At 43.8% G+C, this 17,826-nt stretch overlaps 3 protein-coding genes across 7 annotated transcripts; 2 read left to right on the top strand and 1 right to left on the bottom strand.

The window, feature by feature from the left end:
- Window positions 1–64: 64 nt before the first annotated feature.
- Window positions 65–5,191, top strand: LOC100843445 (uncharacterized protein At3g49140). Of its 5 annotated transcripts, none has more exons than XM_024460301.1 (14): window positions 65–409; window positions 483–611; window positions 1,098–1,209; window positions 1,302–1,521; window positions 1,759–1,861; window positions 1,960–2,024; window positions 2,335–2,451; window positions 2,539–2,634; window positions 3,228–3,384; window positions 3,458–3,520; window positions 3,603–3,712; window positions 3,855–4,007; window positions 4,393–4,488; window positions 4,572–5,191. In XM_024460301.1, the coding sequence occupies exons 3-14, from the start codon at window positions 1,133–1,135 to the stop codon at window positions 4,665–4,667; spliced, it is 1,353 nt and encodes a 450-aa protein (XP_024316069.1). In that variant the 5' UTR covers window positions 65–409; window positions 483–611; window positions 1,098–1,132; the 3' UTR covers window positions 4,668–5,191. The 5 variants fall into 5 exon arrangements, with proteins under 5 accessions (XP_024316069.1, XP_010232696.1, XP_024316068.1 ...); XM_024460300.1 differs by having other exon boundaries at window positions 68–409; window positions 1,296–1,521; XM_010234394.3 differs by lacking the exon at window positions 483–611 and having other exon boundaries at window positions 66–409.
- Window positions 5,192–5,668: 477 nt separating this feature from the next.
- On the bottom strand, window positions 5,669–8,215 carry LOC100843754 (ribosome production factor 2 homolog). Its single transcript, XM_003564800.4, has 6 exons — window positions 7,978–8,215; window positions 7,308–7,511; window positions 6,766–7,011; window positions 6,444–6,680; window positions 6,203–6,268; window positions 5,669–6,120 (listed from the first exon to the last, which is right to left on the bottom strand). Exons 1-6 carry the CDS (start codon window positions 8,044–8,046, stop codon window positions 6,010–6,012), a joined length of 933 nt encoding a protein of 310 aa, XP_003564848.1. The 5' UTR covers window positions 8,047–8,215; the 3' UTR covers window positions 5,669–6,009.
- A 4,446-nt stretch (window positions 8,216–12,661) lies between these two features.
- Window positions 12,662–16,706, top strand: LOC100832033 (probable methyltransferase PMT19). The gene is made up of 6 exons (XM_010234390.3): window positions 12,662–13,485; window positions 13,589–13,799; window positions 14,035–14,332; window positions 14,989–15,378; window positions 15,484–15,561; window positions 16,072–16,706. The coding sequence occupies exons 1-6, from the start codon at window positions 12,802–12,804 to the stop codon at window positions 16,283–16,285; spliced, it is 1,875 nt and encodes a 624-aa protein (XP_010232692.1). The 5' UTR covers window positions 12,662–12,801; the 3' UTR covers window positions 16,286–16,706.
- Window positions 16,707–17,826: the final 1,120 nt, after the last annotated feature.

Raw genomic sequence — 17,826 nt, 5'->3', positions numbered from 1 at the left:
CAATATAAAACGGGTTTAATTAGCAGCAACAGGCTAAGGAGTAATATAAAATCTGCACTCTGCAGTGGAAGTGCAAATTACCAAAAGCGCCCTGCCACTGCCCCGTTCAAGAAAGGAAGGAAAAGGGCAGAGAAAGAAAAGAGAGAGAGAGAGGGGCAGGGGAAGGACTGACTGACTCCTCGCGGCTCGCCAAGGCGGCCACATTCCGCACCCACGGTCTTCGCCGCGATCCGTCGGGGACGCCAGGGGCAAGAGTGAGGCCGTGCTGGGACTGCCCGAGTGAGCCGCCGGTCTCGCCGCCTCCGGCTCTGTTTCCTCTGATCCTGCCCGCCGCGCGACGTCGTCGGCTCCTTTCCGTGGTTCGGGTTTCCGAGGAGCAAACCTCTTTTTGCGGCCGCCTGTTGGTGAGGTGAGTACTGCTATTCCAAGCTTAGTTTGGTTGCAATCAGCGTGTGATGTGTGCTTGGCTCGTCTGGTCCTAGGGTGGCGGCGTTGGCAAACAACTGATCAGGACTCAGGAGGAGTTATTTTTTCCTCTGTTTTTTTGCTGTCGTTCGAGGAACATGAGGGGAGCACACGGCTGTTCCTTGATCAGGGCAACTGTTTGCTGCGTGAGTGTTCACTGCAGCTCTTGGTTTAGGTTGTAGGATTCAGCCGAATCACTTCCCTACTGGTTCGGTAGAGATTGGAGTGTGCGATTTTATGCTGAGTCCGGTGTAGCTGCCTCAGTGTTGACAGTATTCTTGATCCACCGGGCGTATGGGCCCCACCAGAATGCAAGGTGTTTAGGGCTATTGGATTATAGGTGTTAGATTTTTGGTGTTGCACTTGTTTCTGTGTGCTATCGATGAGGATGCATGGCAATTTGCATAATTCAAAGTGCCTGGTCTTCATTTTGCCCGGCCAACCCAAAGGAATTACCCTTTTGCTTACTTGTTTCAGTCTCCTATTGTTCCATTTCCAATGTATGTTGGTAATTAATCGCACATTTCCTTTTGTCAAACAAACCCCATGTGTGCGCTGGATCATCTTTGATTTGCATCGTGTTCGTGTTTTCATGGTGTTCATCTCGGTTAACATTTCGTTTCTTTTCGCAGAGCATAATTTGGTTGTCTTTTGCTAGAGTTTACCAATGTCAGCAGGGGCCACTATAAACTGGATTAAAACCCCATTCGGCACCAGGAGATGTCATGACTTCTCTAGTTTAAGGTCACTCCCTCCTTCATTGATTCAATTGAATACTTTGAATGACTCTTCTCTTTATTGAACCTTACAAGTGTAACAATTTATTGTAGTTTTAGATGCCGAAACACTTTTGGATCAATTCAGCCTTGCTGGTTCGCAACTGATAAGGAATCATCCCTCTCCAAAGTTCGTGTGGCTGCAGATTACTCAGACTCAGTGCCAGATTCGAAGTACATGAGAGAGCGGGGATACCATCCTCTTGAAGAAGTAAAAGAACGTCCAAAGAAAAAAGACCTTTCACTAACAGATGTAGAAACGGCTAGAACTGTTGTAGAGGTAACCTATGATGACAAAACAACCCTTTTGTTGAAAAATGCATCTAGTCATTATAATTCTGCATAGCGGTGACCAAATTCCATAGTAGAAAATGTCTCTACCTAAGTCTTACTATTTTTTTTTCTTCTAAAAGGAAGTTAAAATCCCCGGCCTCTACCTCAAAATGATGCACACAGCCATACCTAAGTCTTAGTATGCATCACTACATCAGTAAAAGCTAACACAAATCCTGTCTAGGCCAATAGCAAGGGATTGCTTGTATTTCCTGCCAGGGTGCATAATGAACCTCATGGACATGTTGCTTGGTCAGAGTTTCAGTATGTTGTTGATGACTATGGAGGTAATGCCTTGATATGCATGCAAAGATTTTACAGTAGAACCTTCATAATGCCCCTCTTGTGCATCTAAACACTTAATACGTTGTAAATTTACATACAGACATTTTCTTTCAAGTACCTGATAATGGGAACATTTTGGACGATGATGACGCAAACAACCCTGTGGTAAGATTACTTCTGTTTCTGTTTTGTTGGTTTGTTTCTTGAAAAGCACAAATGTTTTCTATGATCACCATTACTGTTCTAATTTTTTCATGCCAAAAAGGATGCTGTTTTTGAGATTTTCCATTGTGAGGTGGCACATAAGGACCATGTGGTGCATTATCCACCTAATTTGAGTCTGCATATTTAGTGCTGCAGTCATCATAATGCTGCCTTGTTGAGAAAAATGCTGTTCTCAAGTGCAGAGTGCACCAACATTTTGGTTGCAAGGATTTTCTTATGTTGAAATGACATTTTAAAATTTAAATTGCAGACGGTTTTAATTGGAACAGATGGTGCCATTATTGGAGAAACTAGTGTGGTAACTAGCGATTTCAGCGACCACATGGACATTGAGGATTCTATGGACATGCGTGATGATTACAGCAAGGTTTGCTAAGAAAGTTTTTAGCTGCTTATTTGTTGGTCAGTTTTCTCATTATCATCATTATTGATGTTCCTTTGTGAATTGTCACAGATTGATACAGAAATAACTGATATTCTTATAGAGTGGGGAATGCCAGTAACGATGCGTGCAATACATCCTATATATTTTGCGAAGTGTTTGACAAAGGTAAGTCATGAACAGTTATCATATGCATAAGCAACTATTGAAATAGTGAACCAGACAAGGATTTAATCAGGAAGAAAGCTTCTCATCAGAGTGATTTTTATCTCATACACACAGGACAACCTTGACCTATCAGTTAGGCACAAGTCAAAGCTGAAAAAATAAAATAAGAATTCAATATATTCATGCGGTTTCTTTAGTGGAACTCGATGGGGAGGCCCTTTTTTTCAAAAAAATTAAAAAAAATCACATTCCTTTCGTAGCTTAGCAAGTTAAAGGAAAGGGGGGAAAAGACAGAATAAATGATTTTTTTTTGTTTTGCTCTGCAAAATGCATTTCATACATGTATAGTATGAAAGTTGTGCTCACTGCTCAAAACATGAATGAAGTACTGAAAACAAATCATTTTAAAGAACAAAATGGATTTTGAATCTGCAAAACTCAACTTATTATTTTACAATTCTAATTTTTCCTGTTGAAGTTCATGAAAGAGTAAGTTCCTTAGCAAGCATATTTCGTAGCCTGAATTGTCACGAGGAACACTATCTCATGTACATCATTCCTGTTGCACCTTAAGTGTTCCTTTTGTTATGCAGGCTATTCATGACAATCATGGGGAGAAGATGGATAATCCGTCAAATGGTGTCTCCATTGTAGGATATCTGAGACCTGCTTTCATAGAAGAAGAATCTTATTTGAGGAGCTTATTTCGTGCTGAATGCAATGCTGATGGCCAATCATCTAACTGGAGAGGTGCCACTTAGCCTGCTCATAGTTAATTCTATCAATCATGTCCTTCTATACAATTGTTTGACCTAATAAATAGTCAATCAAACAGAGGAACACCACAGAGAACCTGTGTCAGCTTATGGAACTAATGGCCTAATCGGTAATTTGATCAGTTGGGATCTTTTGTTCCTTCACTTGCCTTCAACATTTTTTTTGACTAATAGTATTAAGTGAATATTCAGATGATGATAAATCGAGAATAGACTCGAGTGATGCGGGAAGTAGCATGGAATCAATGATCTACAAGCTCGAAATAATGACAATTGAGTTGTTTTCCATCTATGGGAAGCAGGTAATGCCCTCCCTCTTCCGCTGAATGTATTCAGTTGACAAGTACAGGACAGTTCAATCCATGTATTACTTTGTAAAGGGAAAATGGGAAATAATCAGCATCATTTTTCTTGGCTTGGTAGTCATCCTGTTGATTGTTGCAGTTGATGATTGATCCACAAGACTTTCAAGATGCAGAACCAGACCTTCTTACAAATTACGCTCCAGATATTATAAAACGCATCAAAGAAAACAATGATCAATGTACTATGGCTCTGAGGTCCCTCTGTAGCAGGAAAAAAGGACTTGCAGTAGAGGTGTGTTTCTGTTCATTAATGCTTTACTCATGTTCCATACTCCTTAGTGTGGATGATGAATATAATAATTCTTACCATCAATTGTACTACTCTGTATCTGCAAATGGAATTTAATCCTGGTAATATATGTTAGTTTAAATCTAGTACAATGTCTGAAACTAATCATTCTTATGTACAAGAAGCTCTGTTTTGCCTGTAGGTCCAAATTGAGTATTTTATTGTGAAAAATGGCGATAACGGAAAAAAAAAATCTAGTTAGATATTGTGAGATGTATTGTAACAGTACCTTTACATATGTTGGTTGTGACAGTGCTGTTTGTAACTTCATGATCTCAATCGGTTTAATTCGGTAAATAGAGTAAACTCAGTCCGATACATTTTTCAGGGGGCAAGCTTGATTGGGGTTGATAGTCTTGGTATTGATGTAAGGGCTTTTTCTGGCTTGGAAGCTCGGACTGTTAGATTTTCCTTTAATGCACAGGTGAGCTCTTAGGCTTAAACTTTTGACATAATCTATGGCTTTTCTTGGAATCCAGATTAATCTATTTAGGCCTTTGGTTTCAGGCGCTATCTGAACGTTCAGCTGAAAAGAAGATCAGGCGAATGCTTTTTCCACGTTATCGCAAGTCTGTCAAAGTACCTGCTGAAGATGAATGTTAGACAACTAATTTATTTCCCTTCGACCACCAAACTCTGATAGTGAGTAGACAAGGGTGCAAAGGGAACTCAACACCAATATTGCATCCAGTCTTCTCCCAATTCAATAGGAGAAGTTCACATCCGTCGACTATGAAATTATCTCAAGTATTAGAGCACCTGATCGAGGTTTCGACTTCATCGGCTATAGAAGGTCGACCACCCATGGTTTCTGACAAATAAGGTGGTGGCCATGTACAAAAGAGCATCCTTGTCGGTGCAATCTGCAACTGACTAAGTTCGGTCAGCCCCAAGTTTTCCTCCGGGAAAAAAAAAAGGGTGCAGTGCAGGAAACACCAAATACATAGGATATAAATAACCTCAGTGCCAGCATAGAGCTGTTAAATTATCGATTGTGTCATAGTAATAAGCTCTTACTGCAACTTGTAACTAACTATCAGTCAATGTTTTTCACTGAAACTGGTAATTAACTACCAGAAGATTTTTTTTTTCTTTCCGTAACTGAATAAATGCGATTCCATTTGCCAGTGCCGCTGTTGAAATCTGGATGGTGTCACAGCAACGATCTTAAACTTTGTCATGACTAATGACTTGAAAGCTTACATCAGACAGAAAATATTTTTTTTCTAGAATACATCAGACGAAAATATGGTCACCATGTGGAATTGAATGGGCCCTATTTGTTTGTTGGTGAGTAGCTTTCATTTCCGGAGAGGTACCTTTCTGCTGCCGTGTTTTCCTGATAAGATTGTGACTGGAGAGGTTTGCATGATCATGTTTGGGCCAGCGGTAGTCGTTGTCGTCCTGAGACGAGATGGACTAGCCGGTGGTGCCTTTTTGTGTGAGATTCGGTGGGAGACGATGGAGAAGCAAGCCAGCGGCAGGTGAGTTCCAACACGACAGATGATTAGCTACAAGCTGTAGGAAGGAAGCTGCTGCATCCTTTGCTGCCGCCTATCACATTTCTAGCCAGTAGCATATGAGCTTTCAAGAATCACAGCAGGTGCGGATTCAGAAAAAGCTTGATTGCCAAATTTGACCATGTCATTGCTTACACGGATGGAACTATCACTGCTCGGCTAACATCAGGACTAACAAACAACAATTGTAAAATAAAATACTTGCTAAAAAAACGATCCATGCTTATGTCTGCTCGATGGGCTGGCGCAATATTGATGAGGAAGTCGATTCCTGCAAGGCTGCAAACCTTTTTTATAGCCTAGAAGATGGTACTGGACTAGTTACCGGTCGATCTTACCGTCAAAACATTACGCCTCAATCTTACATCAGATTGGCTTAATACAACAGCTGCCACTGAAGAGTTACCCGGAGTAGCCTACTGTTTTCACTCAGGGTTGTTAACCTTTTGCTTCTTTGAGTGCTCCTTATTTTTCTTGGCGTCACGGCGCTCCCGCTTCAGCCCCTTTATGTCGTTTGTTAAGGTCATTTTTCCAAGCTTCAGTCAAAAACCATGAATCCGATTAGTATATCGATAGGTCAAATTTTAAAACTGTTTATAAAACAAAACAGACACAAACCTCCTGATCTGGAATGTAGACCCTGCCCAGCTTGCCCTCAATTGGATCCTTCGTGACATTTTTCATCTGTAAATATTTTATGATAGTAGTGAATACCATAGTGACAGAAAAATTCTCAGTGAGAAGATGAGAGCAAGAGGTTAGCTGTTTAGAGTCAATGACACCAGTTCGCAACCTGACTATCAAGATAACAATAACCGATGAACAAAAGACAGTTGCTCGGTTGCTCCATTAGGTTTACCTTCTTAGCATGACCAGGAGCCTTCATAGCTTCTTTCTGTAAACTTTCAGCTGGAAAACGGTGCCGTCTAACTACCAGATCCATTGAAGGCCCCACTTCAACCAGCTCCATTCTAGGAATAGATGTCCCTGACCTTTTTAGACGGAGAGCACAGTGCATCATGTAGACAGTGGTAGGAGAAATTGCTGTGCAAACAAATATCCGACCTACACCGGAAAGGTTCAGATTCTCTACCACCTATATCAACAATAAACAGGTTACTGTGAAGCTCAAGACATTATCTATGTCCCACGTGACAACATATATGTATAAGAAAGAACACCTCTCCTTTGAAATGATCAAGCAGCATTTCCTTCAAATGCTTCAGCTCTTCAACACTCTCAAAGTGCTCCCCAATGAAGGCAAAGAAAGGCTTTGTCCCAAGTTTTGGTGCCAGCTTCTTATCATATGCATATGATTCTATGGATTTGTAGTTCTCAACTCCTACTTCAACAAGGTCGTATATGTGGTGATCATAAGTCCTTCCCAGAACAAGATTGTTGGGCCTCTTCTTTGAATGAGAACCATACTGCAAACACAAACAGTTACAGGTAAAAAAAGGGGGAAAGACAGCTGCTTAACATATATAATCAGGTTACTACACTTAATATGTGAAGGCATCGGAAACAATCATAACAACAGACATGGACAAGTTCTCAAATAGTTTTCATACAGGTCTCAAGAAAATTATTTTGTAGCTCATCCAGTCATTTTACTTTCAGACCCAAAGAATCAAAGTATTCCTTATGTTTCTCTAGTCAAATACATTATTCTCACCAACTACACAGTGGGAACTGCAAATCAAGCCAGCATAATGTAACTTACCACTAAAAGACTGCAGTCAGATTTAAGGGAGAAGAACTCCAGAGAAGTTTCACCCCCGCTCTCAAATGGCCTGATGTTGTCGTTCTTCTTGGTGTACTTCACAGCATGATCACGCTTGAGGTGAAAAATATCTGCCAGCACAGAATTCAAAACTGCACTAGTCTTTGTACCATGGAGAATAAGCATCTTCTTGCCATTCTCAACCTGGAACAAGCATATAAAAGCAACCTTGATTTTGGAGTCGGAAATAAATACATAGATATTATATCTAGTTTCCCGACGTGGAACGTTGGAAAGGTGCAGAGCCTTCGAATGCCTATACCAACTAAAAATAAATTTTGCATGTGATCGTCAGCATAACGCATAGTATCTGTGGCAGATAATCTGGTCCTTCCTTCGGTGTGTAACTCGGTTCCTATGAAAATAAATAAAAATAAGGCATCTGTTGCTCTACATTACATAAACTAATTTAGGATATACCAGTTTCTCCCTGGCTAAAACGTCACAATATCATAATGCTCTAATACCACACAAGAAACTATATCTCCATATACTTATATCGGAATAACATTGTGCGGTAATCGTAAACCTGGTAGGGTGTGCTGGTCCTGTAAACTGAAGCTAAATTTGCAACAGATGAAGAAATGGCGGAACAGAAGAGAAAGCTTACGAGCTTGGGCGCGTGCTTGAGGAGCTCGCGCTTGGCGCGCATGCTCCTGGGAACTCTAATCGCCACCATCTTGGTCCTCCTCCGCCGGTCCAACCCAACCCTGGAGCTCAAACGAGGACAGGACGGGTCGGCGTCTGTCGGCGGTGCTGGGAGCTCTCGAAGTGGGCAGCGGCGGCGGCGCAGGAGGGGTTCAGGGGATTGCGGGTCCTGTGGGTTTGCGAACTTGCGAGTGGACTAGGAGGAACCCAGGTATCTGGGCCTCTAGGTCGAGGACTGAAAAACAAGGACCGTTTCGCGTCGGCCTGTTGGGCTTTGGACTAGTCAGCTAATGGGCCTGGCATACTTCAGGTAGTCGCCCGTCCTTTATGTTTCCATTTTCGCTCAAGAAAAAATGTTTCAATTCTTCCTCGTCGACTTTTTTTTGGAATTTTCTCGTTCCGTTCAACTTTCCTACAGGTCACACTCACATGACCGCTCAAAAAAAAAACATCTTACAGGTCACATGTTTTGAGGCTGTAAAAAAGGGGTCACATGTTTTGAGTGAAGTGGTTCACGTGTCTTTTCGAGACTTATGAATTTAATTCTGCTTATCCGTTTATACAGTACTTTCTCAATGGCGTATTTGATTTCCTCGGACAAAGATTCTGATCAGAAATTAATTTATTAATACGTGCTTTGTACATGAAATTTATATCGCTAATAATCATAGTTTCATATCATATAAGTTGCATGATAATAAAAATATTATTGGTCAAATTCTTGTCTAAGCAAAGCCAAACACCACTACACGATGGACCAAACATGAGGACAATTAACTGCCGGCAAAAATCCATTTAAGGAGGCAGTCGAACTGCCGGGAAAGGTAAACTGTCGGCAAAAATATTAAAGGGCATATTATCTGCCGGCAAAGATTAAGAATCCCTGGCAATCCATTGCCGGTAAAGATGCAAAGTTACAGGGGCAGCATAACTGTCGGGAGAAATTGGCACCGGTAGCTTAGGTCTCGCAGGGAGAAAAGAAAATTCATAAGCTCCGGTGCACAAAAGAAACCCTAGAGTCACTCCCAGTCCCAGATAATCCCGCACACAGGCGCTGCGCCGCCACCCCCAATCCTCCCCGTCACTCGCGCACTCCAGCCGCCGTGCGGACTCCAACCTTCTCACGTCTGTGCTACTGTCTCCGGTCCGTGCTCGCTATCCTCCTCCTTGCCCGCCACTGCGCTGCGCCGCTCCACCACACTGCTGCACTGCAACCTCTGCCCCAGCGCCACCGCACCAGCCGGATCTACGGCGAGCACGGCTGCCTTGGTTCCCCTCCTATATCCCCATCCCGCATTCTCCCTCCTACCTCCCTCGCGCACTACCTCTCCCATGCCCCCAAATCCTAGATCCGGTCGGTGAGCAGGAAGTTAAGGCGGCGGCGGAGGCCTCCCCCGTTCTCTGACGTGGCCATTGAGGCAGGCAGCAAGGCGGAAAGTTAGCTGGCTGTGATGTGTTGTGCTGGCTCCGTTGGCTATGCAGGCTGTGCCCGGCGAGGAGGCCGGACAGGAAGCCATGACACTCTGCTTGCCTCTGCTCCACAACCAGAACCTGATTCTTCTCGATGACAACTTTCAGCAAGAGTGCAGCCTAAGAAGAGGTACTTTTTGTGTTTTCTTTGTACATGATATTCCAATTTTTGGGAGTTGGTGATTACTAGTGCGATAGGCCAGTGCACCAGTGTACTGAGCTTGTTCATTGCTACCAACTTCTTATGTAGGTCTGACTTGCTATTTGACCAATGAAATTTGTTAAGAAGAGATAAGCGGCCCCCAATTTTTTCATTTCTTCCCTATATGTAAACAAGGATGGATATATATGGTCAATAAAATTTCATTGTTCTAGAAAGAACAACCAGCATGCATATTCAAAATAGAAATAAGAAGCCAATAAAATTTCGTTGTTGTTATTGCTGCTGCTGCGTGTCATTGAATTAAGAGAATAATTTGGCATGTTTTTATAGGTAGCACATCAGAGGTAATCAGTTTGCTCTATTTTCAGTAGGGCATCAAACTAAGAATAGCTAGGAGACAACATCAATGGCCATCAGCAGCACAAGAGGTATGAAGCATGGCACTGAATTAACTAAGTGCTTAAGTAGTGTAGTGTTGACAAATTTTCCTTGGTAAAACCAATCATATCATGTGTAGTGTATAGCACAACAAAGAAGAAACTATTAGTAGATTATTACTGAGTTCTAGTACTTTAGTTTTGTATTTTTAATGAGAAATGGAGTTCTGGAGGTTCTCCCCTCCCAGATCATCTAATAACTACGAAAATTGAACTGAGTTGTAGTATTGTGGTTTTGTTTTTTAATGAGGAATGGAGTTCCGAAGGTTCTCCCCTCGGGTTCCTCCACTGTTGCTGCGGCGGTATAACACTGCTCACGTAACTTCTTTGTTAACTGGAAAACTTTTAACCTTCATTTCAAATCGTTCTTGATATTCTTGTATGACTGACTTACCAACATGATAATTTTCTGGAATTCGCAGTTGAACCTCATATTGGTGATGGAAGTTTTTTTATCATTAATCAAAAATATGTTTGCTAGAAATGCAAAAATCAGGTTGTGCGATGAAATTATTTTATCTATGTCATTTGTGTCTCAGTCAGTTGATAGTGTCCTCTGCCTTGTGGTCTCTATTTTTGATCGATAGTGGCATATCGCTTTGATGGTTTGATGATATTCTGGAAGCTGCACCTTGCAAAGCCATGTAGGGAGCTGAGGGTGCTCTTGCTCTCGTATCCCTTTTAACTTTTCCTGTATGTTTTTGTTTGCTTTTGTTTGCTGTGAACACTTTGCTACGAGGAGTAAAATAATTCCCCCACATTATATCAAGGTTCTCACTATTTAATTTTGTAAATGCAGGTGGAGGAGGATGATCAAGGACAACTTCAAGGCAAGAAGCAGGCTGAATTAAATCCCAATAGGTATTACAGAAAACTGCTACACTTGGATTCTGATTTCTTGTTATATCTATGCCTTGTCAGTCGATGGCTGCTCTAGCAGAACAAATGTGACTTCTTTTTAAGAATTTGAAAACTGAAATTATGCATATGGATTATTTAGTGCAACTCTTCCATTCTTTCTTTCTTCCAGGTTGACACGTTGCACAAGTCGCTTCTGCAGTCCGAGTTGGTGCCATCTAGAACTACTGATTTGCATTTCTGTGTTAATGCTTGATGGATAGCATTGGTGTTAACTTGTATATGAAGTTTCCCCTGAAGTTTATGTTTTAGAAGCATATTTGTGCTCCAGTTCATTGTTGTATGAAGTTTACAAAAATGCTCTTGTTGTTCATGAACTGTTGTGAACTATGTGTTGTACCTGACATATCATGGCTTACTTTTAAATGGAAAATTTGGAACTTACGGCTGAAAATGAAGTGTAACTATGGGATTATGCAGCTTATTTTTTTTTTAATTGTGGGATGAAAATCAAGGGCAGTTTATCTGCCGGGGAAGGCAGGAAGAGCCAGCAGATTATCTGCCGCCAAATAACTAACTGCCGGGAAAGTCTTTTGACAGCCAAACCGCCGGGATTAAACCTACCTGCAGGAAAAACTATTTGCCGGCAGGTTAATCTGTTTGCCGGGCAAGAAACTTGACTGCCGGCAGAAAAGGTGCCCTTAGGTTTGGTCCAACCGTGTAGTGCACGCCAACTTTTATGAAAATGATTAAGTATTATGCAGTCTGGTCTCCAAATACATGGATCTTTAGGATGCAGGAGTGAAACTACATTGGCTTCCAAGAATATTGTCCAGGATGAGAAGCACCAGAGAAAGCGGGAGGATCGGAACCGGTGGGTGGTCACCGGCAATTCGCCGGGAACGCCATGCTAGTTGGTAGAAGATTTTCTCGTGTTTTCAGCCAGAGGTGCACATATGTACGGTGGACACCAATGGCAACGTCTTTGTGTTTTCGGAGATAGATGAGCGGATGCTCGTTGAGTGTAAATGAGTTGCCCAGGACTCTCATCGACACAACACACTTGTCTCTCAGCATATATCCACCACTCGAAGCACACAAAGCACAAGATAAAACCATACTGTATATCCCGGACAAAAAGAATGGTACAACGTACATGCATGACATGTACGGGAGAGCTTAATTCACTGTGTAGACCCGTAGAAACTTCCTGGATCGATCGTCAGTACGGTCGGCGAGAAGAGAAGACAGGCAGCTAGCGAGAGCGACGTGGTGTGGACCGGAAATGATCGATCGGTCGGCCGAATCGCCCCGGGATCGAAGCCTCCAAGAAGAAGCTAAAAAGGCCAATCGACAGTTCCCCTTCGATGGCCGTCTCGTCTCGTGCCTCTCAAGCTAGTAGCCACGCGCGCTGCGATACGGAGAAACTAACACGGCGAATGAGCAGTGAATGACCGATCGATATCCAAGGTCATCTGTTTGCTTGGAAGCGATGCTACTCGGTCACGGCGAGTCGCCGTCGAAAAAGGACCGTGCACACACGCGGTGGTCGCCTGCAGTACAAGATTGTTGAGAAATTAGCATCGCAGTAGTATTACTGTCGATCGAGGATCGGTGGATGATCCGTGTCACGGTTGGGCACAAGAACTACGTGTTGATACTCTCCATGTTGTATCTCGCGCTGTCGCGCACAAAAGTCTGCCTGTCCGTCTCCTTCGCCACCTCAAATAAAAACACGACGACCGGCGACCGCACCCAGCCGACTCGCTCCACTACACTCTGAGCACGTGTGCTCGGAGCACCTGATATCATATCACTACCAGTCCAGTGTATCCACCAGCTTTACGCAGCGGCGGCCATGCCGCTCTCGGCGGCGGCGACGGAAGCCGCCATCAAGCCGATACCGCGAGCGCTCTCCATCACGGCGGCGGCGGCCGCCGCGGTCACGACGTCCCTCCTCCTCATCTCCGCCGTCGTCTCCCGCGCCCGCCCCGACCCGCCCTCGCCTCCCCCGTCCACCAGCGCCTCCACCACCGCCGCGCTTCCTCCGGCGCCCGAACCCTCGCCGCTCCTCCCGGACCACCCGCGCCCCCCGCCATGCCCGCCCAACGCCTCCCACCTCACCCCCTGCCACGAACCTCCTCCTTCCGGCGAGCGCCACTGCCCCCCGCCCCCGCCGCCTCCTCATCCGCCGCACTCGCCCGACGACCCGCCGCCTCACCCCCCGCACTCGCCCGACGACCCGCCGCCTCACCCCCCGCACCCTCCGCCGCCGCCGCCGCACTGCCGCGTCCCGCCGCCACCCGGGTACCACCCGCCCCCGCCGTGGCCCGTGCGGCGGGAGCGGGCGCGGTACGCCAACGTGGATCTCCCGCTTCTTACCGCGGCCAAGACGGCGCCATCCGGGTCCCTGGACCCGGCGCGCGCGCGCGGGGAGTGGCTGGTGTTCCCCAAGGGCGTGGGCACTTACGTCGAGAAGCTGGAGCGCGTGGTGCCGCTCCGCGGCGGCACGGTGCGAACGGCGCTCGACGTCGGGTGCGGAGTGAGTACTTGGACTAAATTGACTCATATCTCCACCAGATTGCCATACATTCTAGGGAATTGCGACCGATGCTTGTGGCTCTGACTCTGTGTGCTCGCTGCAGGTCGCCAGCTTTGGGGACTACCTGCTGAGCTATGGCATCCTGACCATGTCCATTGCCCCCAGGGACATACATGATGCGCAAGTACAGTTTGCCTTGGAGCGCGGATTACCTGCGATGATTGGAGCGCTCGGCGCTCACAGGCTACCATATCCATCAAGGTCCTTCGACATGGTGCACTGCGCGGACTGCCATGTTTCATGGACTGCTCACGGTAGGACGCTGCAATAAATCGATACTATCTGTGAAAACACACATGTACAGGACATCATGTTCGATGTATTGATGGTTGCACATGTCTTCGTATTCTAGCTTATGATTGCACACATCAGCAGTTCCTTGAAAGTGCAAATTCCTTTTGGCAAATGCCAATGTGATTATGTAAGTACTAAAGCATTATGCTGGATGGCTGAGTGCTTTTGTTCTTATTCACCCATAGCTGATTTCAGATGGACGGTATATGCTGGAAATAGACCGTCTTCTCAGACCTGGTGGGTACTGGGTTGTGTCTAGTGCGCCTATCAGCTGGAAAGCGCCCAACAAGCACCTCAACTGGACAACCGTGAGCATTGATGGTGAGCAATCAGCTATGGAAGATATTGCAAAAAAGCTTTGTTGGAAAAAGGTGGCAAATAAGGGCACCATCACCGTTTGGAGAAAGCCTTCTAATCATCTCCACTGTGCCCAAGAAGCAAATTTCTTGAGATCACCACCACTCTGTACAGAAGACAACCCAGATAGTGCTTGGTAAGATTTTTCTTGCCAGCCTGAAGTTGCTTTTCTTGGCATCTTTTATGGTGAAGCATAAATATTGCGCAATGTTATTTTGAATAATTCTCAGTACCTAAGAGATGACACAGACACAGTGCACATAATGGTTTGGGTGGGATCAATGTTTAAGAACTTCATGCTCGTTGCTGTGAGGCTGACGAGAAATATACAAATTGTCAATGTTATTTTCTGAACTCTGAAGTTTGACAGTCTGTACATAACATGGCTAATGGGTCTGTAGAATCATGACATCACCTGCATATTACCTGAATCCTGATTATATGTAGGTTTCCAAGTCCTTTAAGCTGTCAAGGCTAATTCCCTGGATTAGTTGAATATAGTACCTGGAAGCCGGATCATCTCAGGATATTACTCTGTGACTAAAACAAGTTTATCTGAAACTTAAAGCATGCACAACAAGTTGCATCCAAGTAAGTTAGTAAGCGCATGAGTTCAGCACCAGTGAATCCAAAGAGCTTACTGCCAGACAGAAAAAAGGAAGGTAGTTAGTTGCTGAGTCATCGGATAATCTAGTATATAAATCCTGCCTTGTTTGCATTGGGTGATTAGTTATACAATTCCTCAGTTATTCTATCTCATAAAACTATGGACAAACGTTTTCTATGTTCCAGGTATGTAAATATTTCGACTTGTATAACTCATCTTCCAAGAGTTGAACTTGTTAGTGATATTGCTGGTGGTGCTGTGGAGAGATGGCCTCAAAGACTTGCTGCAGTGCCACCTAGGATAGCCAAGGGGGAAATTAAAGGGACGTCCATTCAGGCATACAAACATGACAATTCAATTTGGAAGAGAAGAGTTGGACTATACGGAAAATATTTGGAAGATTTATCTCATAGGAGTTACAGAAATGTCATGGACATGAATGCTGGCTTTGGAGGCTTTGCTGCTGCTATGTCAAAATACCCTGTTTGGGTCATGAATGTGGTTCCTGCAAATATAACGGACAACACTCTCGGTATCATCTATGAGCGTGGCCTGATTGGAACATACATGGACTGGTATGTCACAGAGCAGATATTGACCTGTAGTGAAGTACTGTTTCTATTTTTCCGTTAAGATATCGAAAGCTACTCAGTAACTTGAGTCATTTTTCCCAATGTCAGGTGTGAGGCTTTCTCTACTTATCCACGCACATATGATCTGATACATGCTAATGGAGTATTCAGCTTGTATATTAACAAGTAAGTGACTCATCATAATTCTCATTGCTCAAGTATAGTTGTTCCTATTTTAGATTTAGAATAGCCTCAGAAAGAGGCAGGAATGGCATTGCTGATTCTGGTTCACTTAGCTTGAGACATGAGAGTACCAAACTCTACTTAAGCATAAAGTGCCCACTGTCCCACGACACACCCTATCGTTCACTTAGTTTTGGCAGGGGTAAAGTCTGCCTGAACATCAAGAAACACACACGCCATTACATGGATATGGATGTACTGGATTTGCCTCTCTGAACAAAAGAAAACGCGAGTAACTAACATGAAATTTTCCCTATTTAATTAGTGCGGTGTTTAAATCCCTTAATTTCTCAGTATATGTACATATTCTGATCTGAAATAGGGCCAATATTATTTTCTCCATTTTCAACACATCACCTGACAGATGTGATGCCTTCACAAAGCACGAAGCCACTACACGACTCAGTACGTATTTCAGTTCACCGCGCCATTTTGACACCAAGCTTTCTTCAGGTGTGGCCTCCTTGACATACTGCTCGAGATGGACCGCATTCTCCGGCCAGGGGGCGCCGCGATTATTCGAGACGCAGCAAATGTTGTTCTGGAAGTGAAGGAGGCTGCTGATCGGCTGCAATGGCGAAGCCTGGTTGTGGATGCGGAGACTGAGACCTCCGATCCTCAGAAGCTTCTCATCGTGGACAATTCTCTCCCACCACAAGGGAGCTAGAACAGAACCAACAATAGCATCAGTTAACAACAATACAATACCATGATATTACCTGTACAGATGAAGAGCCCAAGGTGAGGCTACACTTGCAGTTACATGCACAGATGTGCAAATAACCATATCAGTGGCTGCTGCATTGTCGCCAATGTCAATAAGCTTGGTGTTGAGTGTTCAGATGCCACCAAGCTCGACTCTGCCACTCTGTAGATATATTGAATCGTGTATTTTGCATTATTGCTGTGCGTCTTTTTGTGAGAGGTGCTGTAAATATATGTGAGTGAGGAGTTGGTCACTGGTCAGATCCGTTTTGAGCCTGCCGTGGCCTGCTCGCTAAGCAATAGTACGTCTGTAATTGTTTCATTGAAAGAGCAGTGTCGGGATTGATTTCATCATGGGTATATGCAGCAGTCTACTTTTGTTACAAAAGTTCTATAGCGTAGTGCAAAAGAGAGCTGTTATTGGGCATTGCCTTGCCAGGCTAAGGATGCCGAAAGAGCTAGCTGGTTGCCTTGTTCGTCAGGGGTGTTGTGCAAGCAAAGTGCAAATCCAGTATGGACGTGATTATTTTCTCTCTCGTGACATAATGGCAGTTGCTGGTACTGAATTTGTTACACAGTTAGGACACTGTAGATGCAATGTTGTAGCTTCAACCAGCGGACCACTATGGGTTTTGCCCAGAACATAGTTTGGCAGAAGATGAATTGATGCAGGTATTCTCATCTGTCAGAGTGGAAGGAGCAATCTTGTGGTTACTGAACTAGTATGTTGATGTTGCGTTATAGATATCTAATGTCTTTTGTTTTCACCAGCATATTTACCTTTGCGTTATAGATATCATGTTTAAAAGTTTTGAAAAAATTCTAAAAAATAGCATATGTTGGAGGTGTGATGCTCCGCAAAAGTGCAACATTTCAACTCGAAACTGAAATGCATTTGGAAGTAATTAAGAAAAATATACAAATGAATAGTGAAAGACAATGAAGAACTACCATTCAGTATTCATGTTGAATTTGTTTTTTCTGTTGCTACAAAATTGAGTTTGGATTTGAAATTTTACACATATGTAACATATATAGAACATCACTTCGACATATGCAAAAAAATTCTGAACTTTTAAACCTTTTACAATGGAGTTGCATAGTTTGCACCGTGTCATGGGATTTGAGAAGGGAAGGAATATAAAGAAAAAGAGTCGCCCCAGGCACCAAGGATTCAACCCTGATACACAAGCTAGAGCCTGCGTTTGTGTATTACAGGGCCAGCAGACACGCTCGTTTATGGACTCGTATGCACGGCAACTAATTAAACCTACACGGACACGTGCCAGATGTGCATTCAAACTGATTACGAAACAAATATCCTAAACTAATTACCCGTCAAAAAATAATATCCTAACCTGATTCCAAATTAAAATCAAGCTCAAGATTAATCCTAGACATGAGCCCACCTGAGGACTCAGGTACTATTAATCCGCAGTCCTATTTTTATTGTCGCGGTGTCAGTTTAGTCCTAATTTATGATAAGTGATGCACGAGAGGTTC

This window comes from Brachypodium distachyon, chromosome 2, assembly GCF_000005505.3.
Source record: "Brachypodium distachyon strain Bd21 chromosome 2, Brachypodium_distachyon_v3.0, whole genome shotgun sequence".
Lineage (NCBI taxonomy): Eukaryota > Viridiplantae > Streptophyta > Magnoliopsida > Poales > Poaceae > Brachypodium > Brachypodium distachyon.
The sequence above is the reverse complement of the archived record's forward strand: the minus strand, read 5'-3'. Positions and strand labels throughout refer to the sequence as shown.

Coding starts and splice junctions, on each gene's coding strand:
- LOC100843445 (XM_024460300.1), top strand. CDS start 1,133: ATGTCAGCAGGGGCCACTATAAACTGGATTAAAACCCCATTCGGCACC. Junction 2,025..2,334: donor ATGACGCAAACAACCCTGTG/GTAAGATTACTT, acceptor TTTAAATTGCAG/ACGGTTTTAATTGGAACAGA. Junction 3,713..3,854: donor TTTCCATCTATGGGAAGCAG/GTAATGCCCTCC, acceptor TGATTGTTGCAG/TTGATGATTGATCCACAAGA.
- LOC100843754 (XM_003564800.4), bottom strand. CDS start 8,046: ATGGTGGCGATTAGAGTTCCCAGGAGCATGCGCGCCAAGCGCGAGCTC. Junction 7,012..7,307: donor CTGACTGCAGTCTTTTAGTG/GTAAGTTACATT, acceptor TTGTGTTTGCAG/TATGGTTCTCATTCAAAGAA. Junction 6,269..6,443: donor CTCCTGGTCATGCTAAGAAG/GTAAACCTAATG, acceptor AAATATTTACAG/ATGAAAAATGTCACGAAGGA.
- LOC100832033 (XM_010234390.3), top strand. CDS start 12,802: ATGCCGCTCTCGGCGGCGGCGACGGAAGCCGCCATCAAGCCGATACCG. Junction 13,800..14,034: donor TGTTTCATGGACTGCTCACG/GTAGGACGCTGC, acceptor AGCTGATTTCAG/ATGGACGGTATATGCTGGAA. Junction 15,562..16,071: donor TTCAGCTTGTATATTAACAA/GTAAGTGACTCA, acceptor AGCTTTCTTCAG/GTGTGGCCTCCTTGACATAC.